This window comes from Gallinula chloropus (genome assembly GCF_964237585.1).
Source record: "Gallinula chloropus genome assembly, chromosome: 3".
Classification (NCBI taxonomy): Eukaryota; Metazoa; Chordata; class Aves; order Gruiformes; family Rallidae; genus Gallinula; species Gallinula chloropus.
The window spans coordinates 61,054,029-61,079,459 of record NC_140087.1 but is presented as its reverse complement, the minus strand read 5'-3'; the positions used below and the strand labels follow the sequence as shown (position 1 = coordinate 61,079,459).

General features: G+C 40.6%; 1 protein-coding gene across 3 annotated transcripts; it reads left to right on the top strand.

Annotated features, from left to right (window-relative positions):
• Positions 1-316: 316 nt before the first annotated feature.
• Positions 317-24,382, top strand: INTS7 (integrator complex subunit 7; the record flags this gene model as incomplete). 3 transcript variants are annotated; one of them, XM_084261251.1, is made up of 20 exons in its annotated part: positions 317-407; positions 647-776; positions 2,048-2,194; positions 5,050-5,187; positions 5,637-5,683; positions 6,178-6,377; positions 7,816-7,938; positions 10,378-10,495; positions 11,047-11,181; positions 11,711-11,808; positions 12,423-12,662; positions 13,364-13,501; positions 14,193-14,399; positions 17,673-17,867; positions 18,600-18,703; positions 19,079-19,147; positions 20,223-20,313; positions 21,526-21,624; positions 22,457-22,642; positions 23,486-24,382. In XM_084261251.1, the coding sequence occupies 20 exons, from the start codon at positions 317-319 to the stop codon at positions 23,771-23,773; spliced, it is 2,844 nt and encodes a 947-aa protein (XP_084117377.1). In that variant the 3' UTR covers positions 23,774-24,382. The 3 variants fall into 3 exon arrangements, with proteins under 3 accessions (XP_084117377.1, XP_084117378.1, XP_084117376.1); XM_084261252.1 differs by having other exon boundaries at positions 20,223-20,343; positions 21,568-21,624; XM_084261250.1 differs by having other exon boundaries at positions 20,223-20,355.
• Positions 24,383-25,431: the final 1,049 nt, after the last annotated feature.

Here is a 25,431-nt window from a genome sequence, read left to right as displayed (position 1 = left end):
ACCGACCCGCCAAACGCGCCTCGGCCCCTCATTGGGCAACAGGCGCCCGCTGCGCCCCGCCCTCTTCCTCTGATTGGGTGGCAAGCCCTCCAGACCACTCCCACCCACCGGTGGTTCACCGGGGCGTAGAGGCCGCGAGGGGACGTGGCCGGCGTACACGGCTGGTGTGCGCATGCGCCTGGGCGGAGCGCCTGTATGTAAATAGCGTGGCTAGCGCGGCCGCGCCCCCACACTAAGGAGGCGGGAGGGGAACTGGGCATGCGCCGTATCGCTACGGGGAGCAGGAGCTGGGCAGGTCGGCGCTAAGGAGAGCGGGATGGCTGCCGGCGCCAAGTCCTTCCTGGCCGATGCGGGCTACGGCGAGCAGGAGCTGGACGCCAACTCCGCCCTCATGGAGCTGGACAAGGGTGAGGCCGGGCGGTCTCGGTGTTGTCGCAGGGCTGGGGCCGCCTCCGTGGTGGGGCTGCTCTCAGGGCCGCTGGCGCCCGCCTCCGCCTCATGGAGGGTGGGCGGCCTCTCGCGTCCCGGCGGCCCCCAGCGGCTGGGAGCTTCGTGTCGCACCGCTCAGCCCCGAGCGGGGCGTGGAGGGAGCACCCGGCTTCGAGGGTGCTTAGGTATCCGCCGTAACTATCGCTGTCCTGTTTAGGCCTCAGGTCTGGCAAACTCGGGGAGCAGTGCGAGGCCGTGGTCCGTTTTCCCAGGCTCTTCCAGAAGTATCCTTTCCCTATCCTCATTAACTCGGCGTTCCTGAAGCTGGCGGATGTTTTCAGAGTGGGGTAAGTGGCAGCGGTCAGTCCTTGTCCATTCGAATCTCTGGCCTGGAGCGAGGCATGCTACGTTGGAGTGTTGCTGTGTTGGAGCCCGGGCAGCTGTGGGGATTTTCTGCTTGCCTGATAATATTGCAGTGGTACCTACTCAACTGTGGGCAAGCTGTGCTTAATTGAAGGGCTATGAAGATGATTAAGGGCCTGGAGCATCTCCCCTATGAGGAGAGGCTGAGTAAGTTGGGGCTGTTCAGCCTTGAGAAGAGAAGACTAAGGGGGGACCTAATTAAAGCTTATAATTATCTGAAACAGGGGATGCAGGGGGAATCAGCCAGCCCCTTTTCAGTGGTCTGTGGGGACAGGACAAGGGGCAATGGCTGCAAGTTGGGGCACAGGAAGTTCCGCACCAACATGCGGAAAAACTTTTTCACAGTGAGGGTGACAGAGCCCTGGGACAGGCTGCCCAGGGAGGTGGTGGAGTCTCCTTCTCTGGAGATATTCAAGACCCGCCTGGACACCTGTCTGTGCAATATGAGCTGGGGAGCTGCTTTGGCAGGGGGGTTGGACCCGATGATCTCTGGAGGTCCCTTCCAACCCCTACGATTCTGTGATTTTATGAAGTTTGCTTACCCCATCTTTAGTGGGCTTAAGTGGCTGTGAGTGATCAATGGCACCATTCCTTTCCATCTGTCCTGATTGGAGGGTTCACTTGCTGGCCAGTTTAAGTGCACTGGTGTAAATCCTGCTCCATATGTGCAATCAAATTAATAATAAATAGGTGATTAGTCACATATGTGAATTCTATCTCTAAAGATTGTTGACAGCAAAGCCCGAAGTATAGCTCTTCTAGGTGTCTGATGCTTGTGATGGAACTGAAGCTGCTTTGTAATAGCTTGCAAAGTTATCTGTTGTTGTGGAATCCTCAATGTTGGCTCCAAGGAGGAAAAGAAATTTACTCTCAGCTGGCATTGGCAACTAACCTTTTCACTGTTACTCCTGGATGTGCTTTTATAGTAGACTTATGTTCCTAAATGTGCACAAAACATGTATCTGCTTACATTGCTCACTGGTATCAACAGGCTCATTTCCCTGTAATTGAGCCTAAATTTGATGCTACCTGTACAAGAAAATAAAACCAGTGTGTCAGTAATCTCTCTTTGCCTGTCTACTTAAAAGTTTATGGAGGGTAGACCTGTCCTTGTTTTAACTTATTTTCAGAGGTTTTAAAAATGTTTTAATTTTTGTTATATAACAGACTGATAAATAAACGTGTCTTCTAACAGAAACAACTTCCTGAGGCTGTGTGTGCTGAAAGTTACTCAACAGAGTGAGAAGCACTTAGAGAAGATCCTAAATGTGGATGAGTTTGTCAAAAGAGTTTTCTCCGTAATTCATAGCAACGATCCAGTTGCTCGGGCTATTACCCTTCGGTATGTATTGCATAAATTAACTTAATTCAGATATCTAGCTATTAATATGCTAGTCTGGTGTCATGCCCTAGCTCAAAAGGGAGGGACAAGTAACTGAAATTTGTGATTCCCTTTTGTTGGAATTTGTGAGACAACACTTTAACCTCCATAGGTAAACAAAGACTTGATTCTATAGCTAGGCTCCTGGGTAAATAGTTGGGTAGTAGAAAGGCTTAAAAGAGTGGGAAAGGGAGGAGAGTGATAGAGAAAGGTGAGGGAAGAAAGAGAAACCAAGGAGGACAGAAAGAGATCTTGATTGGCCACTGATCCAGGTTCCAGTGTCGATTTACCCAACGTGATGGGGTGTCCCTGGTTTGGAGGAGGGCTTCTTTCTGGATTTTCTTCTTCCTGGGTTCACTCGTTTTCCTCTTTTTGAGTGCAGCTTGTCCAGAAGAGTTTCATCTCTGGTTTCACCTCTTCTAGGTGACATTTAGTATGATTTGGGTGGAAAATGTCTTATTTTTAGTTCATTAGCATCTGTAGAGGTGTCAACTTTAATATTGATTTCATGGTTAATGAGGCAAAAGATTTCACCCAGGGTGCTGTGACTTTTGAAATTCTGCATAGAAAACATCTATCTGTGTATCCCATATTCACCCAAAACAGCCACCATAAGGCCCCATCCTTCAGTGTTTATCAAGACTGTTTGCCCTGCTGCCACAGCAGTGGTTAAACTCTTAAGGTCAAGTTCAAATAGTTCTGTATCAGGGGTTTTGCATCTTGCAATCATTTGAAATGCTCCTTAGAGGGCATCTTCACACCTCTGTTCCCTTAGTAGGTTTTGTCTGTTATGATTGTACACATTCTGCTGAGAAAACAGTGCTTTGTTCTGGGGGTCACAAAACAGCTTGAATATTCAAACTATTTGTTCAGATAATTTCTTCTCCCAGTTGGTCCTTGACATTGGGAATAACAAGATCTGCAGCTACCAGGAAGGGAGAGTAGGAGAAATCTTGTACATCGCTCACAGAGCTAAAAGTAAAGACATCTGTTGTCTTTAAAGGGATGAATGGTAATGATTTGTGATCAGAACAAGGTTATTAAGAATTTATGATGGTGAGAATTTTGGGGATGTTTCTGGGCAAAACAGAATTGGCAGTGTTGAAATTTTGTGAACTTGAGAAAAAATGAACCTTTTATGTGCATAGCCAAGGCAATAGCTACAGCTATCATATTTTGTCTATGACATACTTAGACCAGAACCAAAAGGAATGTGCTTCATTACATGTCACAATAACTTTTAAGCAGAAATTCTGTTAAGTTTTTTAGGCTTGCACCTATTTTTCATTTATCATTGTCCCAGAAGTTCACTGCTTGTTGAACTCTGATCAGCGTTTTCTATGGAAGTGCCATTATTGATTGCTTTGGACTTCCTGGGAATCAGATGGGGAAAAAAAAGTTATGATAGCTTTAATGTTGTTGCCCAGCTGCTTTGGTGTCTGTCTTTTAACACTTCCCAGCATGATCATCTTAACTTCATCTTCCAACTCCTGTGGAAATGAATTCAAATGTGACAACAGCACTCTTCTTCCTCCTTTTGTATTCTTCTGTTCATCGAGAATGGTTACTGACTTCAGAGTTGAAAGATGGGAGGCATTAACAGGGGTTTGATTAGCTCATAAGTGCATTTTTTCTTTTGGCATTTTGAGTTTGTGCTTTCATGCTCTCATGTTCCAGATTTGTAAATACAGTATATCAATATCTGTAATAATCTGTAAATACAGTATATGTTTTCTTGTATCTTCTCTTCATTATACTAACATCAAATTACAGTTGTTGACTGGTTTTGAGGGCTATCTTTACAGACTTCTGGAAGCCCCAGAAATCTGCTTTGCTTGAAAAATTGCTTAAATGGCTAACCAAATCATGGGATGCTTCAAATGTTAAAAGGGCTGTTCAGTTTCAGATTAAAGCCTTCAGTTGATTTGGGTTTGTCTTAAGTAGTGTCAGTAAGAAAGATCTGCTAAAAGAGAACTTTGTCTGTGGAATTTTATTGCTAACTGTGTAAATACTTGCATAGAACTCTTGCTAGGATTGCCATCAGTGCAAATCTGGCATTTTTTAAAATGGATTATGCTTTAAATATGCCTGAAAAGTATCTTTGAGATATTCTTACTGTTGCATAGATTGATTCGCTACCTTTTTAGCAGTTACATAAAAGGTGTTGCTCTATTCCCAGCAAGTTCCTTATCTCACATCAGCAAAAGATGTTAGAAACCAATGATGAAAGTCAGTTATTTCTATGTTAGACTGGGGTAAGAATCAAGAGATTTTGCCTTTCTTAGCATGTGATTATAATTTGTGACTGTTCAGAGATTTGTCATGTAACTCTGCAGGCTTGTTTGGAGAGAAGGACAGAAAAGATGGAAACAGTTCTCTGAATACTTTTTTCTCTCTAAACTACGACTTTTCTGAATTTATATCCCATGATAAATACCTAATGTGTCTGCAAATAGCTCATAGTGCTTTTTAGCATTAAATCTGTTGTGTTGATACTTGAATGTAAAAGCATCCTAAATACTCATTCTCAGTACTTTAGTTCACTCTGAATTTTAGAAGAGTTCCTGGTCAGTTTCTCACTGTACCCATTTCAAGATGGAAGGTATCAAAATTTAATTAAGTCAGTAACATAACCCACATGACAAAATTTGTTACCTTTTAGTTATATGCCTATTTTTAGCATTTGTTTTTCTGTAATAGACATGAAAAAGTAAGTTTATATAAAACCAGTCTTTTAACCAGTCCTTTTTTGCTTCTGTTTGGCTTCATCTTGCATTTCTTAATTATCATTGTTCTTCCTGTAATTATTGCTGTAGCATGTTGGGCAGCATGGCATCTATTATTCCAGAAAGGAAGAATGCACATCACAGTATTCGTCAGAGTTTGGATTCCCATGATAATGTGGAAGTTGAAGCTGCTATATTTGCTGCTGCCAACTTTTCTGCACAATCAAAGTAAGATCCAAACTTTTTTACATTGGGGAACGGAAATTCCATTGGCAGGGACATGCACAAAGCTTCTTTCTGTAGTACTAACATGTCACAGAAAAACATTTAATGATGTGTAATAACAGTATTGAGAAGAAATCTAAATGAACATTTAACAGTTTTTCTAAAATAGTAATGGAAAACTTATAAATATGAGAATGCAGAGTATAACAGCAGATTTAATTGAGGATTACAGAAATTAAGGAATAAAATATAGTGCTTGCTTGTTGCTTTGACACATGCTTGAAAGCTTCCATTTAATTGATCATGTCTATGTTGCAAGGTGTTCTAAAGTGACTTAAACCTTGGTAAGCACAGTTAGTTTTCTGACAGTCTTTTGTTAAAACACTATTCTGTAGTTCAGTTGAGTTTTAATTATCTTTTTCATTTCATCTGTTACTTTCTTTTCTCTACAGGGATTTTGCTGCTGGGATATGTAATAAAATCAGTGAGATGATTCAAGGTACATCTGTATACTGAATGATAAAAGGGAAAGGCACTAATTTCCTTAAGTATTCCTTATTGTCCACATGTAAATATCATATATCAGAATGCTGTTGCTTTTATACCCAAATGATTCTGGTCTTTAAATTAGTTAACCAGTAATCTGTCTGGCTCTCATGTCCCCTTAAAATAGAAGTTCTCAAAACACTTGTTTTGTAAAGAATAAAAGATCATCTATAGCATGATGAGTAAACTTACACAGGCTGTCTCGGGTTGCTTCAGAGGAGTGAATTAGGTGTGTGACCTGCAATGCAGCAAGAAGTAACCTTCTCAGAGAACCATGAGACTGCTTGATATAACTGCTGTTACGCTGCTAGCTAGCAGATGGGTTAGTTGAAGATAATGCTGGTGCCTGCACAGCCTGCATTCAGCAGTGGTAGTGACACAGACATACTGTGTGCCGCAGTACTGTCAAAAGCTAGAACAAAGGACTAACTGTCTGCCTTGTTGCAGGTTTAGCCACACCTGTGGACTTGAAATTGAAGTTGATCCCTATCCTACAGCACATGCATCATGATGCTAGTCTGGCCTCTAGCTCCCGGCAGCTGCTTCAGCAGCTGGTGACCTCATATCCCTCTACAAAGATGGTCATTGTTACTCTGCACACATTCACTCTGCTTGCTGCTTCTTCTTTGGTTGATATTCCAAAACAGGTAATTCTTCCCAAGTCATTCCTTGTGCTTTGTATTTTAAGAGTCTAGCTGATGCTGAGAACAAATTGTGATGGATATGCCAGGGTGGTTGCTCCTACGTGCTCTAGAGACACAATATCTTGAAAACTGCTGCTGCTTTCATATTTTTTGCCCTCTGGTCCTGTTTCCAGATAACCCCATCGAGCACAGGAACCCTTCTTTTCAGATCATAACCAGTCTGTCTGTAAATGAACAGGGGCCATAACTGACTAGGATCCATTAGCATTTAGGAAAGCAAACACCCTGATTTTTTTCAGAAAACTATTTCATCTTACCTGTAGAACCCAGGCTTCACTTTTCCCTGCCATAAGCAGATTATTATTTCAGTGGCATAGAGTGCATTTAAAAATTTTAAGAACTCTGAGGAATTTAAATCTGGTACTATAAATTAGGGCTGTGAACCCTCTTGTGGGAAAGTAGTGATGAGAAGATACAGTGGTTTTATGTTTTGATAATGACCTTTGTGGACATGATTTGTATAGCAGGTTTGAACACAGAGACACTTGAGATTTGTCTAGCTAATCCTTGTAAAGTAGTCATGAAAACCTATTTGCTTTCTTTCAGTCCTGTACAGCTATGGAAAGCCAGTGTCTGTTACTGTTAGACTAAATAGCATTGATCTGTCTGAAACGTCTTGGTACAGCTAACTTCTGCATTTCAGAGGATGCAGATAGGGTACTGTTTGATAGTACTGAATCTAAGCCAACTGAAACAACATTATTACACTTGATGTGCTTTTTGGGGTTTTATGGCAATAGGCACAGTGATTCCTGCAGCACAAGGCCAATGCTCCTTAAAAGTGATGTAGGTGGAGAAGAAAGCCATGGCTGGCATGCTTCCTGCTTTTTTTGTGCTGGCTATTCCAGTCCGTAAATTTTCAGGAAATGAGCATGGCAAAGGACTTGTATCACTTAATTTGAGATAAATACTTTGGAGGATGTTGCTAGGGAATGGTTTTGTTGGGACTTCAGGGTTGTTTTTGGAAACTGCTGGGGCATACAAGGTATGTCTTTGTTGCTGTCAACTGCAGATTGTGCAGATACCCAAGTTAGCAGCAAATGCTCAGTATGTTTGCTAGCAGCATGATCACAACAGTTTAAAGTGTTTACTGAGTTTCTTGTGTGTTTTATGGCACTTCTGTGAGTGCTGAAGCAGGTCTCAAGGCTTTGTTTGAAGGGTGATATTCATGCACCCTTTACAAGGAGACAGCGTGGTATAAATCTGCTGTCAGACTACTTTAGCTTGCCATGGCATTGCAGCACAAGCATGGGCTTTTCCATGTGGCAAGGAATCAGATGAGGCAAGTTATTTCTGAGTATGCTCAAAACTTCTTCACAAGTACCCTTGAAAGGACATCCTTCAAGTAGATTCTCTCTTAAACAATGAATTTACTTTGCAGATCCAGCTTCTATTGCAGTACTTGAAGAATGACCCCAGGAAGGCTGTGAAGAGACTCGCAATCCAAGACTTGAAGTTGTTGGCCAACAAGACACCACATACATGGAGCAGAGAAAATATTCAGGTTCATTCATAATCAACTTTGGCATAAAGATGTAACTTTTCAATTAGTTGTAGAATTCTTTTTAGAGGAACAGCTTGGGAGGAAAAGAAGGGAAGAACATACATTTCCATATCCTTAAGTTGTTACTCTGCCAAGCAGAGTAAGCCAAGTATTAATTAACACTGCATAGAATGTCTTGGGTTGAATGAGCTTACCCAAAAGTTGGAGCATTGTAACTGAGGAAAGGCATGTGTCATGCAGCAGGGCTTTTTACAGTAAGGAAATAACTCTTTCAGCTGACAGACTCATCTAAGACATCACCTGAATGCTTATGTTGTTCTTACACTGAGTACGTATTGATGCTCTTGTGTAACAGTCTGTTGGGGTTTGTTGAAGCATGTCACCCAGCAAGGTATACTTGAAAAAGACAAATGTGATTTCACTTAATATTTTAGGATTAATGGCTGTTTTCAGTAGTAGCCTTGTGACTCCTGTTATATGAATGAAAGCCTAGAAAGTGTTTATACTGCACCTGTGTTATTTGGGGAAGCAGTTGTTATATTCTAGCTGAAACCAGGACAATTATAGATAGTGCTGTTGCGTATGAGTAGGTTTTTTGCCCTGGTCTTTCCCCTTTTCTGGTAGAAATGACTATAGAAAAACTTCACATTAGATTAATGGGAAAGTAAATATTTCAAGGATTTAATGGCACAGGCTTACAGCTGTACTGTTCCTGGTCTTGCTTCATTGGTTTTGCCCCTCTTGGAATCTTATTTACTGTATGCTGTTGGTGTATAAGGCAGCTGGGAGGAAGAACTATGTGAATTTTTGTTAATTAGGTGAGAAATAAAGCATGCTTTGCTTTATCTCTGATTGGTAAGATTATTTGGAGTAAGAAGAGGGTTTTTTTTTTAAGCTGCTCTATTTATTATAATGCATTAATACCAGAAATGTATTTCCTTGAGGAATTTTAAGGAATTGATTAAATGGTTTATGGATTCTTTGCAGTAAGAATGCTATTCTGTACCATGGTGCTTGGTTGGTAGCTGTCTTAATACAAATAAGAAATGTTGATAACATGGACTTCATTGTTATGTAGTGTCTTAAAATATGTAGGAAAATGTTCCATTGATGTAGGAACTAAACAAGTGACTAGAACAAAATGGACTGAAGCTTGTTGCTGCTTGCTGAATGGTATGCAGAAGTAGTGAGAGTTTTTCTGACTTCTGAAATATGAAGTCAGTGTTTGGAGCTGGGTAACTCCACATATTTAAACAACTTGGTAATGTTTTATACAACAGGTACTTGAACAGACCCTCCAATTCTCACAGCAAAACCTGCTGCTCTTACTTTTTTTGCCAACCAGAGTTTCAGTAGGGTTAGCTTCAGCATTTTGGGCCTGTGTGTAGGTTGGATAGGAGGCTTAGCTTTTGAGTTTTGGAGACTTTACTGATTTCTAAAATCAGCTTTAGAAGTGGTTGTTGGCAGTGTTTACAGCAGTCTTCCTGCTGATAGCAAAGGTAACTGGAGTAAAACAGTGTCTTGGGAGATAACAAGACTCATCTTCTACCCTAATCATTGTATCATCGTCTGTCTGATGCTACACAGTTCAGCAAATTAGCCAAGTACTGCATTGGTACAAACTAAAAAATGTATTGACAATTAAACCCTTACACTGTACAAGGACATAGATATGGCAAAGAATGCTGTTGGGGTTTTTGTTCTGTGAAGGTGTGTTTGTTTATGCAGTTGCTGGGTGTTCAGCTTTGGTACTCTCTGAGGCAGAGTATACTTACATTTTCCATTTGTCTTGTTGCTTTCTCATGTTGACTAAAAAGGCCTCCAGAGCTAGTGAACGGCTCAGTTGTGGACAGCATTGGCATAATGGGTCAGAGAAAACTGAACTTTGTTATTCCAATTTGGAGGTGATGAGTCCTGAGAAGATATGACAAAAGCTTTGAAAGTATGACAGAACCTCTATTATAAATGAGGGAAAATAAAATACACTTTAAGCTGTTTATCAAGGCATTTAAACTGTGCTGTATATGATGACTGTTAAAAGAAATGGCACTTGAAACTTTGCTCTCAAGGTGTATGCTTACATAAAACCCTGCAGACTGTCGTAAGGCAGAATAATTAGTATACCTCTAAGAATGGAGAACTGTCTTAAACTTCAGCAATAGTTGATCAATGAGACCTCATAGATTTTTTGCCACTGATTTTCAGTTAAATTACTTAATAGGTATTCCTTAGCCTGAGACACACTGTCATTTTTCTGGACAACAAGTTCTCAGTGTACGAAGACTGATACTTCAGGATATGACATTTTATTTCAGTATATCGTATTTTCTGTGGGAAAATCTTTGACTTTCAACTTTTCAGACAAGTGCAACTAAACATTTAATACAGAAAGCTCATGGAACTTCCTTCCCTCTGTATCTTTCTCCTGATAATCTTTAGGCACTCTGTGAATCTGCTCTTCACACTCCTTATGACAGCTTGAAACTGGGCATGCTGTCTGTTCTTTCTGCGTTATCGGGGACCATTGCCATTAAGCAGTACTTCAGCAGTGCTCCAGGTAAGAAAGCTAGGTTAGATGATCTCTGGCATTTCTGATGGGTTGTCTAGCTACTCATATTGTCATCTGGGCACTTTGTAGCATTTTCTTAAAACTGATTTTGAGCTTCAGAACACTGGCTGAGAATCAGACCATGTTTGTTGTATCTAAACATAAAATGGGATACCCTATACCCATAAATAGTTGTGATCCAGGATTTTGTTCTGGGTTTTATGAGGAAATAAAGGATCATAGAACTGTCAAGGTTGGAAAAAGACCTCTAAGATCAAGTACCCCAACACTGCCAAGTCTACTGCTAAATCGTAGCCCTGAGCGCCGACATGCCTATTAAATACCTCCAGGGATGGTGACTCCACCACTTCCCTGGGCAGCCTGTTCCAATGCTTGACAACCCTTCAGGAATAGAGGGAGAACCTCTGTGTGTTCAAATAGATCCTTTAAACATGTGAACAAAATCCTAAGTCAGTCTTTTTTCCAAAAGTGTACTTGAAAAGATCTGTGATGTAATTATGGACTGTGTTTTATGTCCACTTTGCCTTGTCTTTATTTAGGAGCATCAACTACAACTGTGAGATCATTTGATTTAGTAAAACTAGCACAGGAGTGCTGTTACCATAATAACCGTGGCATTGCAGCTCATGGTGTGAGAATTCTGACTAATATATCAGCCTCTTGTCAGGAAAAAGGTAAATGAAAACCAGGACAATGAAATGTGTCTGTTTAGTCAGGCTTATGCACTTAACAAATATTAACTGGTCTTGTCTATGAACCTGTCTGTAAGTGTCTGCTCCTTCATGCTGGTTAGGGAGAATGGAGACTGTGACCTAGTACAAAATTCTCTGTAGAATTTTATGAATGGTTGGGAGGATTCCATCTTTGTCTAATTTAAACAATTACTGGGCACAGCAGAGCTTGTGCTAAATAAATGCTTGTACCTTTACTGTAAGACTAATGAATTATTGTCAGTCTTTGAACACACTTTGAATAAAGTCTATTGCAAAAGAATAATGAGGCATTTAGAAGTCTTAGTGCAAAGATTTATGTGCTCTACAAATGTCACAGTTGCTGTGACTGAATAGTTAGCTGTAATGTGGAATGGCACTATTGTTTCTAATCAAAGGCAGAAGTGTTAGTAAGATACTTGACAGTGCAAACATTACACCAATTAATGGTCAGAAAACAACAGAGAACTAACTTACTGTATTTTTATTTTAGATCTTCTGCCTTTGGAGCAGGATGCAGTTTTTGGCTTAGAGGCTCTTCTTGTTCTTTGTAGTCAAGATGATAGTCCAGGAGCTCAGGCAACCTTAAAGGTAACATATGTCTTCCCCTAGGTGCACCAGACCCTTTCTAGTGGAAGTGTAACATACTGGGAGGAAATGAAGGCTTGTCTATGTTTTGAATGTAGTCATTGTTGAGAGTGGAGGCACAACTATAGTGCAGTTCCCCTCATCTCTAAAGCTGGTTGTTGTAGGTGGAAGGGAAAAAAGCATTCTTTAGAGGAACAGCTGTAATAAAAGCACAAACATGGGGTGGAGGTGTCTCTAAAGGACAGAGGATCTTGGAGAGAATGGGCTTTTTGGAGATGTACAACCCTCTTAAACTATTAGAGTTTAAGATGGTTACAACCCTCTTACACTATTAGTTTTATTTTCCCACTTTGTAAGCTGCTACTACTAATTTTATTTAGTTATTTAGCTGTAGATGGTGGTGGTATGAGAGAAGATAACTGGTTCTTGAATTTGATATGTTTTTGTGCTGTGAGGTCAGGGACAGAGGCTTGGCCTCTTAGAAAAATCTCCCATTTTGTAGAGTACATGGTTCTGAAAATACCAGATCTACATTCTGTAATTGTAAGTGTATCTGGCTCTTTCTAGTTTTAAGTAAACATTGTATTTATTGTCCCTGTTGATTGTGTGCATTGCAGATCACGTTAACTTGTATGGTGAAGCTGGTCAAGTGCCGTCCTCACCTGAGCCAGTCAGTAGTTGAATCCCTGCTGACCCAGTTGCACAGTGCCCAGGATGCTGCTAGGATTCTCATGTGCCACTGTTTGGCAGCTATTGCCATGCAGCTGCCTGTCTTAGCAGATGGGATGCTAGGAGACCTCATGGACCTCTATAAATTAATTGGACGATCTGCTACTGATAAAAAACAGGAACTGTTGGTAAGATCATGTGGTAAATAGCCTCTTGTGGATAAAGTCTACATATAAACTACTGTGGATGGAGGTTATTAAAAAAGGCAGCTAAGCCATTTGCTGTGTCCAGGTTGATGTGCCAGTCTATAGTCACGATTTTCAGTTTTGCTTTAATGTTTGGCTGCATCTGTCCCGTGTTAAAATCTCAGATGGAGCTGAACCATGGTTCAGTGTGTTCCATCTGACTTCCCAGCAGATGGCACTGCTTAGGCAAAGCTAGCTGTCGGAGCTACTGGGGAGTCTGTAAGGTACTGGTTATAAGAAAAAACAAAACAAAAGGACAGCTCTATTTGTGTGGTGCTCTGGTGCATGTGACATTCAATATACTGTAAGATACAAAAATGCTTTTATAACATCTGCGTGGAAATTAATTTGAAGAAACATTGCAAGCTTCCTGTTACTTCATTTGGAACATGTAAAATATCTTTGTTAAAAGCCACAGTGAAGATACTTTAAATGAAAGTGACTTTTCATCTACAAGAAATACTTGGGTTCTTGGAACTACTCAAGATACACACTTGAACTGAGGAATGCCTTAGTCACTTATCCTCTACGTAGTTTTGAGTCCAAAACCAAACAGGTAATTTCTGTTAGTTTAGGACAGGGAAGTTTTTTCTTGTTTATTTCCTGGAATATAACCTTTTCCTCACCTTTCCACCCTTCATTAGGTTTCTCTTGCCACAGTGATATTTGTTTCCAGTCAGAAAGCTTTATCCTCAGAGATCAAAACTGTTATCAAACAGCAGCTTGAGAATGCCTCCAATGGATGGACAGCCTACAGGATAGCCAGGCAGGCTTCCAGGATGGTAAGTGAAAATACCTGGAGGAAAATGGTTTGGTGGTGTTAAAAGGATGTGAGTGACGACTTTGAACTGGAAGAAGAAAGTAAGGAAAATAGTAGGATTAAGAGTAGGAAATGAAGGGGATGGGAATTTAAAAGGAAATTCAGTCTTAATTCCCTGGAATGCTGATTCAGATATATGCCATTTAGGGCAGTCATCCCATTGGGATGGTCTTTCACTTGTCTTTTTGAAGCATTTGAGGAGGAGCTGATGACCTGGTACTTTCTTGAGCACATGCCTGGCAATCTGTAGTTTTGACCTGCTCTTTAGACAGTGATGTAGTCCTTCCTGACGTGTGCTTATCTTCAATGTGGAGAAAGGAATGAAAAGATACTGCTTCCCCCTTTCCCATCAGTAAAATCACAGCTGGGATTAAAATTATGTAGAAACCCTAGTTATGAGATGCTTGGGGTCAAAGTAAATTTCAATATTGTTTCTCATCTTGTTGAATTATCTTGTGTTATATAAGTACTGTACTTATATGGGCTGATACCTTCATAAAAAAAGCGTTTATGAATTTATTATGATTGCTATGATCAAATGATTGGAAGAAGCTTATTTTTAAAGTAAGAGTATTTCTGGAGATGTTACTGTTTTGTAGGAACCCACCACCTTTTTTTGTATCCCCTCTTAGAAACATTTTTGTCATTAACAGGGCAACCATGACATGGCCAGAGAACTGTATCAAAGCCTGCTGACTCAAGTGGCTTCAGAACACTTCTACTTCTGGCTGAACAGCTTGAAGGAGTTCTCCCATGCAGAACAGTGTCTGACAGGCTTGCAGGAGGACAACTACAGCTCAGCGCTTTCTTGCATTGCTGAAGCTTTAAAATCCTATCACAAAGGAATAGCATCTCTGACGGTTAGTACAGATCTTGCTGCTGCAGTGATGATGCTTCTGTATGCTGCAGCATGTCTCTTTGGTCTCTGTTCTTAAACCCATGAAGAGTTTCTAAAGATGTCTGACACGTTTGAGTAGACTGCAGGAAATAGCCAATTCTTACACCCTGCTTCAGAGAGAAGATATTATAGCCCAGCTAAGTGTGATTAGCTAAACTTCTCTTTTCTTCCTCTTAATTCCTGCCTTGATCAAATCATATATGACAGATCTTTAAAAGTTACAGTATTTAAAATTTCCACTCCTTGTCTTGACTAAGTAGATGGTGTTATAATAGTTGAGCTTGAAATGGGCTGTTATATTCCAAAAATAGAGATAGATTTAAGTGTCTTTTTTTCCTCCTGCTGAGTTCATGTTGCTGATGCATACAGCAGTGTGATCCTATAGAACCCTAACAAGGCAACACCATTTCAGAGGAGGGAGAACAATTCAATCTCTTATGTAAATTTGATAACAATAGTAAGAAGCCATGATGTGATGTCTGAACATAAACAAAAGCTTTAATGAATATGGACCTTCAGTTCTGAAGTTACTTCTTAAAGACTTCAGCTTCACACAACGCCACAGTTTTCTCATTAGTTTCCACAAAGAAATCAGTTTTCTGTCTTTTGAATGAAGCAGCTTTTTCAGTTACTGAACTTGGTATAAAGGCAATTCAGATCTTAGTGTTTAGTAAAGTTCAGGTATTACTGTTTATTAATGTCCCAAAATAGACAGGAGGGATGTAGATTTTATTCCTTTGTCCTCTGAGAAAGCTTTGTAGTTCCTGAAGTTTTTGTCCTGTTTGCTGGGTGAAGAAGGCTTTTAGTTCAATGTTTCCAGACTTCTCTAACTTCTAGAAAACACTTGGGCAGGGTCCTCATCTAATTAGATGTTAATATTTAATACAGATAGGAAAATAACTTGCTTAAGTCATTCTGTGATTCAGTAATTAGCCTTTCCCTAGAGTTTAGTTTGTTGTCCGGGGGGGGGTTCTGTTGAGGGATTCCTGTCCTTACCACTTTGTTGCCCACTGTGCTTTTCATGGTGCAATACTTGGGGGTGGCTGTGGCCCAGAGGAGTAAGTACTGGTTTTGGAGGGCTAGAGAAATTGGGCTTTATTGCTGTTGTTGACTTGCTGTTCCTCTGGGCAGATTCCTAGCCATGCCCGAGTGTACCAGCTGTAAAAGGAGCCACCCACTGCTTGCACCTACAGAACTCAGCTTCTCAAAGTGGAGCTAAGTGCCCTAGAGTGCACACGACCTTACTGATGAGGACTTCTACTGTCTCTTCCCTCTGATTTCAGTGTTACTGTTGCTACTATTTATGTAGAGTGTGACTCAGCACTGTTGGTACTGCAGATGATCAGTGTGTATGATGAACCCTGTGTAGCTGTACACTTTGTAGCTAGAAGACACTGCCAGGAAATCTGTTGCAGATGTTCAGTCAGCCCAGTTTAGCAATGGTGAAATAATCAGCCTCTGATCTTGTGAGAAAATTTCTCAAGTCCTCCTTGCTGTGCATGTAACTCTCTTGCAGTGCTGTATGCAAATTGCTCTTTTGTGTGAGTTAGTCCACCCCGAGGGGAGAACAAGTCCCCTTACTTTATGGATGAGGGCTGGGTTAGGACAGGGCAGAGCACATCAGCCATGGCCCCTGTCTTGCTGTGTACTTAAATAGTTAGCAAAAATTTTTGAATAGGACCAGCTTATCTTTCACTGCTGGTCATCTAAGTGAACATACAGAACTTGAACAGAGCACTAATTGTAACCATTAAGTAGCACTAACTCTAAATGTGCTGATAAATGGTGGTGTTAGAAGAACTTGGCTGAGCCAAAGAACTCTCTGTCACTTTCAAAAAAGAATTGTAGCTCATTGCTCATGGCTACATATGGGCAGCAGATAAGGTAAATTGCTGTATTAATGAGACAAGCTTATTTCCAGTTTTACAAGAGCCAAGTACAGTTTGTGCTACTAAAAATGTCTGGATTCTCTGATAAAAGTACTGGTACTTTACTCTTTATAAAAGCATGTAGTCTCTGTAGAGCAATTACATTGCACTGAGATCTCTTCTACAGAGGGTTTTCTGAAACCACCCATGTAGAATAAACTGAACAATTTCCATTCAAAAGAGGATTTTTTTTTTATGCCCTTAGAGAAGAGAAAGCAAAGGAGTAGATAAGAGGGGCAGGGTGGCTCAAGTGATGAAATAGTCGTATTTCTTTGCTTGAAATCTAGCTTGGTAGTTTAAAATGGTTGCAGTTGGCTGATCTTTCCTTACTTTTGTCAATAGTGGGCCAGTTCTCAGAGGGCACAATGTTTTGTTAGAAACTAGATTGCTCCTGCTGGCAAATAAATGGTTTTTAGTAAGCTTTTTGGGATGGGTTATAATGTCTTGCCTCTGGAAGTGACTCTCTGTTGAGGAATAAAAAAGCCACTGGGTAAGACACGTGTGAGCTGAACATACTTCATTCTCTTTTTTTTTTACCCTTAAAAGTGCATTTTACTGAAAATCTTAGACAGTAGAAGAAAACTAAATAATAAATACTTTAACTAGTATCAAATATCAAGTGCTGCTTTTCGCCCCCTCCTGGGTTGTCTTAAGCCTTCACAGATGCTTTTTTAAGTCAAATAAGCTCTCAGGGAGCAAAGTTTTAGAGAACCATACTTTCTAAATAAGAGCAACATGTCTACTCTCCTGGGGTTCTGTTATTTACTGTTCTTAGCTGTCGCTGAACTGTATCCCTGTCCTCATCAAATAAAAGATTCAGGGCTTTTGTAATGTTCCTGTCCCTTTCACAGTTCAAAAAAAATTCAAAGGTTATCTCCCCTCCCCCCTTGTTGCAGATTATTAGCCAATTCTCCCTCCTTCCTGATGCAGAGGGTGACTTGTTCAGTCCTTTGTGTGTGTTTGCTTTCCCGTTCAGTGTGCTTTCCCTTATGGCAAGGGCTGTCTGGACTAATGTCATCTGAAGCCTAATGGCTTGGCCTTGGAAAAAGAGGAAATAGAGGTGCCTTAACAGCTTAAGTCACACTCGTTACAAGGGTGATAGGCCTGGAGTAAGGTTTTAGTATTACCTGTGTCCTTTATGTTCAGTATGATTTAAATTGAGCGAATTTGTTAAAAGTCATTTTAAAGTAGTTTGGAATTGAACTGAAGGGCTCAGTTGTCTGAGACAGGTCAGTGACATTGCAAAGTTATGTTAGCATGTTTGCTTTTGACCTAGATTGCCAACATTCCTGGTAACTGTGTTTCAGGCTGCTAGTACACCACTTAATCCTCTGAGCTTTCAGTGTGGATTTGTGAAACTCAGGATTGACCTTCTGCAAGCTTTTTCTCAACTTATTTGTACCTGCAACAGCCTGAAAACAAGTCCCCCACCAGCTATTGCTACCACGATTGCTATGACATCAGGAAACGATCTCCAAAGGTGTGGACGTATCTCCAACCAGGCATGTGTTCTTCTGCTCTTGTGCAGTTGTCTGGGATAGATTTTGCTTTTCAAGGAAGATGTCTGACAAAACTGAGAAGTGGTAATGATGAGTTTTGCTAATTAGTGGGCCTTGGTTTTCCCTTGTAGCAATAAAAATGTCTGCCTGTAGCAGGCAGTTTGAAGCCGAGCATGTATGAATCTCATGCATGCAGCTTCCAAGGACATGCTGCAGGCTTGAGCTTACAAGGTGGCTCACTGCATGCAAGACTTCACACAGCCTGTTTCAAAACACCCCAGGTAGTGTGATTACACTGAGGAATATATACTGCAGGGTTGTACTGCAACTCCTTTTCATGTGTTGCAACTGGCTTCGTGCGGGGTAGACTATAGAGACAGTTTGCTTATGAAATGCATGTAGTATACAAGAAAGAATCGGTGGGTAATCTTGGAAAGACAGGGGGGATTGATTTATCAGTAGGGAATGGAGGGAGGTTGTTGGGGTTTTTGTTTTGCTGTAGTCCTTAACCAAAGGAGGGCCTGTTGGTGCTGTTCCAGGAAACGTGTCAGTTTGATGTGTAGATAAGCCTGTCACGTGGGTAACACTATCCTTGTGAGGAAGCAAGAACTTAATGTGTTCTTGCCAGAGTATGTGGTCTTATTCCTTCAGTGTTGTATGTTGTAACATAGTGGTTTTCTGGATGTGAGAGGGTTTTGGTTTGTTTTTATTTTACTGATAACAACATTTCTATAGATGAAGCACTCCATGGAGGAATTCCGTAACCTGGCTACGCGGTATGGAGATCTGTATCAGTCATCTTTTGATGCAGACTCAGCAACTCTGAGGAATGTAGAACTGTATCCTCTTAATCTTACATTTTGGCCACTTTTCTCATGTGGACAGCATGGAGATTAGCAGTCTTTTCTGTGAAGATTGGCACATGGTCATTTTGAAACAGCTGATACCATAAAAATTAGGTACCGATCTCTTTAACCCTATTTGGAAATGAACGTTGCCATACTACTGTTTGGAATTACTTTATGAATAAGTTGTGACACAAATTGCAACAACATAAAACTTGGGATTTTCATGTTCCTGCTCTGTTTACTAAAGGAGTAAGGACTGTAGGATTACTTCACAAAAGCTGGAGAAATGAGGATAAGTGCCAGTAAGCAGACTGCATTTCTTAGGTCCCACTTTTCTATGTCTTAGCTCCTTAACATTAATACCAGACAACAGCAGAGCTGCCTGTTGATTTCACATGCAATCGAAGCTCTGATTTTGGATCCAGAATCTGCAAGGTAGGTTTGGTAGTTAACTTGATACTCCTTTGCTGCTTGTTTCTAAATCCTTGGGGCTTTAAGCCTAGGAATTTAAACGATGTTCAGAGTCTTAGTGCATTTTTCTAACACTACTCTGGGTCAGACTTGAGGACCTGTTGGTGCTGTGCCATACCTGGCATGGGTGGAACAGTTTCATGTACTTCTATACTCATTTTGCTCTTGAGTGTTATACTGGACTTGTTATAAATATAGACTTGCATTAAAATAAACAACTTCTATCATCTTCAGCCACCTATTTTAATTTGTCACTCTGTTAACTCCCACGCCTGCTGCTTGGGCTTGTGCACGTTAGTTTTCTTCAGTGTAGTGAAAATCTATGCTAAATAAATTTTAAACTTTTAGTATAAAACCATCTCCTGGTGCTCGTAAGAGAACTTATCACTAGAAAATCACCTTGAAATGCCTATGAATCAAATCACACTTCAAAACTCAAGCTGAGATTAAATGGAACACAGTGTCAACAAACATCTTTTTAATTGTGGGATTTTTTTTAATAACTGAAAATAGAAGCAAACATCTGAAGTGGCTGTCCTACTCATGAATTAAACATTGCCTAGAAAAGAGGTATTGATCATATGTCAAAAAATATGAAGCTGTGAACTTCAAAATGAGGTGTCTAGGAGATGGAATTGTATTCAAAAGATGACTTTATAAACTCACATGTTTAGTTTTAACTCTGGCATTCTTGCTTTTCCTTAAGCTGAGACTTTTAAAAAGAAACACTGCAGGCTTAAATAAAAGGTAGGGGAGTTAAGCATGCTGAGTCTGCCAGACCTGTAACTGCTTCAAGTGAGAGATGGTGGGGACAAAGTGGTGGATAAGCTGTTGTTAAAGGGACTAAATGTAAGGTGCAAGTTTCTAGTGGGAAAACTATAAAAAAGGCAAGCCGTTTGAAAGACAGTTATTCCATAATGGTTTTTAAGTTATAACAGAGGATGGGCTTGCTGGGCCTATTTGGGTATGAGCCTCCCAGATTATGAGGAGGAAAGTATGTTAGGTATGATAAATTGGTTGAGAGGGGTTTTTTTTTCAGTTTCCAGGAATATAGCTCGAATGGAACAGCACATGTTGAGAGTGAATATGAAAGAAGAATGATGTCTGTATTTAATCATGTACTGGAAGAAGTAGAATCCCTCAACAGGAAGTATGCTCCTGTGTCTTACTTGGCAAGTAAAAGTTTTAAATGTATATTCTACACACAGAGGTTCCAAAGACTTGGCAACTCCATGTATTTCTGGTGGTCAAGAAACTCAAGAGCACACTGTTAATTAACATGACCTCTTACTGGCACAAACAGTCCCTACAGAGGCTCATTACTCTGAAAATGCTTCATAAAAGGTTTTTCATAGACATCTGTAACCTTACTGGCCTGACTAAAAATGTTTTAAATTCCAATACACAGAATACAGCAGATGCTGACAAACTAAAAGCAGGGTTATGTCTGTCAGATCTTTCCTCGCTTGCATTCAAGTACTGAAGGTGCTCTCTTTGTTCATGCTGTTCTGAAGGAGTTTCCCCCCTACCCCAGGCTGCTGGAGGGTTCAGCACTAGCCTAGCTTTGGTTGCTGGGCTGCTGGCAGTTAATGCTGCTTTGTGAGTATAGCGTTTCTCTTATCAACACAGGTCATCAGAGAACACAATGTAAAGTGTGCTGAATGCAAACAGTGAGCTGATAATGCACTCCTTTGCAGGGCTAGTGTGGTATGGCTTCCTCTTCTACTGTTAGTGAACATCGTAAAGCTGAAGTGCATGTTGGTGGGAACAAGGTAGTTAATTTGTCATGGCTGGCATCTGTTTGCCTTGTTTCTAAACACAACAGTCCTTACTGATTCCAAGTAGGAGACTGAGTTTTATAAAATGTGTTGAAGGTGTGCCTTATAAACTTAGTTGTTACTGGCTCCTTATCAGTGCAGCCTGATGACTTCAGTAGTGATGCCTTGGCTCATCTGAGCCAGAGGGACAGTGTAGTGCAGTGGGGAAAGGAAGAGTAGGCAAGAAGCTCAAAAATTATTGCCCTGTATTAAGTTGTGGTAACTGCCAGTCTTGTTTACTGTGCAATTGTTTGAGAGTTTGTTCATGAGGCTTTTGTGTATGAGTGTTTCAAGCAGATCCTGCTTTGACTCAACACTAGGACTGAAATGATTTCACCTCCCTGTGTTTTCCAGAGCAGAATACAAACAAGCTAGTCACTGTCGCCATAGTGGCTGTTATCCTGTAACTGTATCAGTGTGGTTTTGGACAGTGAGAATGACTGTTTCAGGACCTCAAGTGCATGTCTGATTCTATTGCTGTGCTATGAATGACCTTTTCTTCAATTTTTTGTCTGTTTCTTGCAGCATACAGCTTGTCTGTGCAATGCTGTCATTGCGTTGCTGAAGGTACCCCTTTCATTTCAAAGGTACTTCTTTCAAAAGCTGCAGTCCACAAGTATTAAAGTAAGTACTGTTCAGATGCAGCCCAGAGCTCTGTGTTGTGAGGAAAGCCTTACTGAGGGCATGGAGTGGTAGCGTTTTTAGGGAAGGAAGATACTTAACTGCAAATAGCATCTGGGTTTATCTGTTAGGAATAACTTGAATGTGTACCTATCATTAAGAAGTGCTAGGTTTTGGATTAGGCAATTAGGATTCAGTTCTTTGATTGCCATGCCTTAAAAACAAAAGCTAACCAGAATTTTTGTTGATTCTGAGTTTGTAGAGTTCAATATTTTAGCATTGGGAAGGTAGTTTCTAGAAACTTGTGCTGTTTTTCCTTTAAAAAGCAGGGTTTCCTATTGTTGGGGCTAAGCCCCATCTGGCAGCAGAGCACCACAAAGCTGCTATCTCTTGCTCTTGCCCCCCACCCCCATGGCTTCCATGTATCTTGGAAGAAAATGGTAATATTTATCAGCTAAAAATGGCTGTGACCTTCAGTGGTCATATTTTTATTTACTCAAGTGCTCCTTTTTTCTGGGAAGTGAGAGTCTTGAGGTTTTACAATACTTGCTCTTACTATGTTTTACTTCTGTGCTTAGCTTAGTATATCTGGCTATTTAGTAGAAGACTTCCACTGCTTTTGAAGTGCAATTAAACTCAAAGACTACCTCTGGTATTGCTGCTGATGTTTATTAATTACTAGTAATGAGTCTCAGAAGTTCAGTGTCTTCATTTGCTGGTTTCCCTACAAAACCTCTCCTCTGAAATTTTTCTGTAAGTTGTTCTGTTTCATCCTTGACTTGTTTGCTTTTCTGGAAGCATAAACCTACATTTTTGGTCTGTTTTCATGTTTCAGCTCGCTCTGTCCCCATCTCCAAGGAATCCAGCAGAACCTATTGCAGTACAGAATAATCAGCAGTTGGCCCTGAAAGTGGAAGGAGTGGTTCAGCATGGATCCAAACCAGGCCTCTTCCGTAAAATCCAATCTGTCTGTCTAAATGTCTCTTCAGTGCTGCAGAGCAAATCTGGACAAGACTATAAGGTATGGATAGAGTAGAGCCAGGAAGACTCTTTAGGAAAATACATCAAGAAAGCTAATCTTTTGGCTCTGTAGCAGTTTTCAGATTGAAATGAATGGGTTCTTCCATAATCCTCTTACGTGACAGTTAATTTTCAAGCACTGTCCAGAGCCAGACCTAGTGCCTGGAAGGGATTTGGGATTTTGAAGTCTCCTGTGTGCTGATAACTTTTTTGTGATACCTTTTCCAAACAAAAGAGGCGTTGTGATATTTGGAACAAGTCACTAGTAATCTGCCAGAGAACAGGAACATGCAACCTAAGTATATATAATATGAAACTCCACAGGGGAGGAATAGATTCTCTACCACATAGTTGCTAGGACTTTATACTCATGTCAAGGGGGTTTTATTTATGAAAAATCAGTAGGACAGGCTGTCCAAATTAAATAACACCTGAGAAGATATTAAACTTAAGTCAACAGTTTGAAAAATTGTCTAAGACACTTCATAAAAGGCCTGTTATGGTGGGCTTGGGTTGGCTTTTTGTTTTGTTGCTTGAGGAAAAGGGAAAGCCAGTTGCTTCTAAAGTAGGACCTAGGAAGTACATAATGTTTTCCTGACTTGTGTTACTCTGGAAAACTAGAACCTCAGGGAGAAGACGACTTGTTAGCTACCTTGCTTTTGTGAAGAGATTAAAAACTGAAAAATTAATGAAAAAGCATGTCAAGCTGGCACAAACATGCACATGCATTGGTTTAGGAGAACTGAGGACTAAGATTTTCCTCCTCTCTGAACGGAGAGCAGCAGCTGTGTAACATTCAGCAGACCTATATCAAATGGCATTTTAACCTTCCATGTGTTCTCAGATTCCCATTGACAACATGACCAATGAAATGGAGCAGAGGGTGGAACCACACAACGACTACTTCAGCACTCAGTTCCTGTTAAACTTTGTGATACTGGGCACCCACAACATCACAGTGGAGTCCTCTGTAATAGACTCAAATGGTATTGTCTGGAAAACTGGGCCTAAAACAACTATTTTTGTGAAGTCTCTTGAGGATCCCTACTCTCAGCAGGTTCGCCTTCAGCAGCAGCAGGGACAGGCTCCATCGCAGCAGCAGCAGCAGAGAACAGCGTACTCACGGTTTTAGTTACCAGAAGTGACTCTGACCTGGTCAGTGGTCTTAGTTGTTCTTGGGTGTTTTTTTGAAAGGCCTACAACTTCATCCTTCTTCTGGAAAGCCAGATACCAATCTGTTGCTTTTTAAATGATCTGGGGGTAAACTTGAACTCAATTCAGTAGAGGCAACTCTCTGCAAGTTTGGAGTCGTGCTTTTAATGCACAAACCTCTACCTGATCTCTTCGTTTCTGTTTACAAACCTGTTGCAACAGGTTCCAGAAACTTTGATAGCAGGGGACACTAAGAGCTCTTTGACTAGTACTTCCTATTTTTGAAGCACGTAGGTCCTGTTTGGCTCACAGGACATCAGTAAACACTGACTGGTTAATACTGAACTGAGTGTAACACCAAGTCTGTATCTTTCAATATGAAGGAATTGACAGGAATATCCAGAGCTATCTTTTTCTGACATTTGTATTCACATTCTTAGTATTTGGCCAATGTCTGTGTATTGCTACACTTCATCAGGACAATTTTATGCACAGGTGTGAAAAACTTGCAGCTCACTCCTCAGAGCCAGTCATTGTAGAGGGAGGAGACTGCTTGAGGGCTTGCTGTCGGGGGTGGGGGAGTCTTACAAAAGGCAAATATTTTATAAGTGGGAACAGTGACTGTTCTTTGCTCATAAAAGAAAGATTGGTATGTTATTTTTAAGTCTTCAGGTATCTATTTTGGAAGCCTTTGTTAAAGTGTCCTGTCTTACAAGAGGGGAATTAACTTGCAATCTGTTGTTCATTTTAACAGCTTTGTTTTTTAGAAAGTGCTTTTATATACCAAGGCTTTGTAATTTTGTATACTCTAATTTAGTAAACTTAATTGTTACCTTTACAGAGTAACTTTAATTTTACCAATACAGAAACTGATTTACAGTTTTGGAAATAGGCTGCTTTGCATGTTTCTGTCATGCTTCCTTTGAAGGCTGAACTCTGCCTGTGTTGACTCTCAGGCAGATGCCCTAACGCATCCTTTACCTACTACTCATCATCTCCACTTAACACTGTGCAGGAAAGTAGGACCCACTTGAATGGGGTGGCAGAGGGATGGTACCTTTTACAGGCTTCAGTTTGTAAATGGCTTAATCCCTTTCACTGGAGCAGAAGTCTTCAATATTTTCTCAGTAAATTCCTAATATACTGTTATTTCAGGTCAGTTTCACGGTAGAAGCTGACTAGAGTTGGCAAATCCTGCTTGCTTTATATGCAGAGAATATGATAATGAATTGTCACAAGCTTAGATTTCTTTGGCAAGGCTGGATGAAGAATTGTTCTCACTGTTTTTCCTGTAACAGTTGCGTAAGAAAAATCAACTTTCTTCCTCTTGGCTTGAGACTAAAAATGTGATGATGGCAGATTTCATCATACTCCTGGTCAGGCTGCAATCCGAAGCAGAACAGATAAATGGGGTGCAAAATGGAAACAGAACATTCACAGTACTTGTGAAAAATTCACCAGCATATTTAAACCTGATTTTTATTTTGTGCATGAGGTGTACTAGCACTGCCCTTCACCCTGGCTGAGGAAAGTGCTGGTTTCTGTCCCCACTTCCACGGTTGTATACCTAAGTTGTGTGTGTGTATATACATGGTTATGTATGCATCTAGGGTTATGTATAGTCTAGAAAGTTATGTA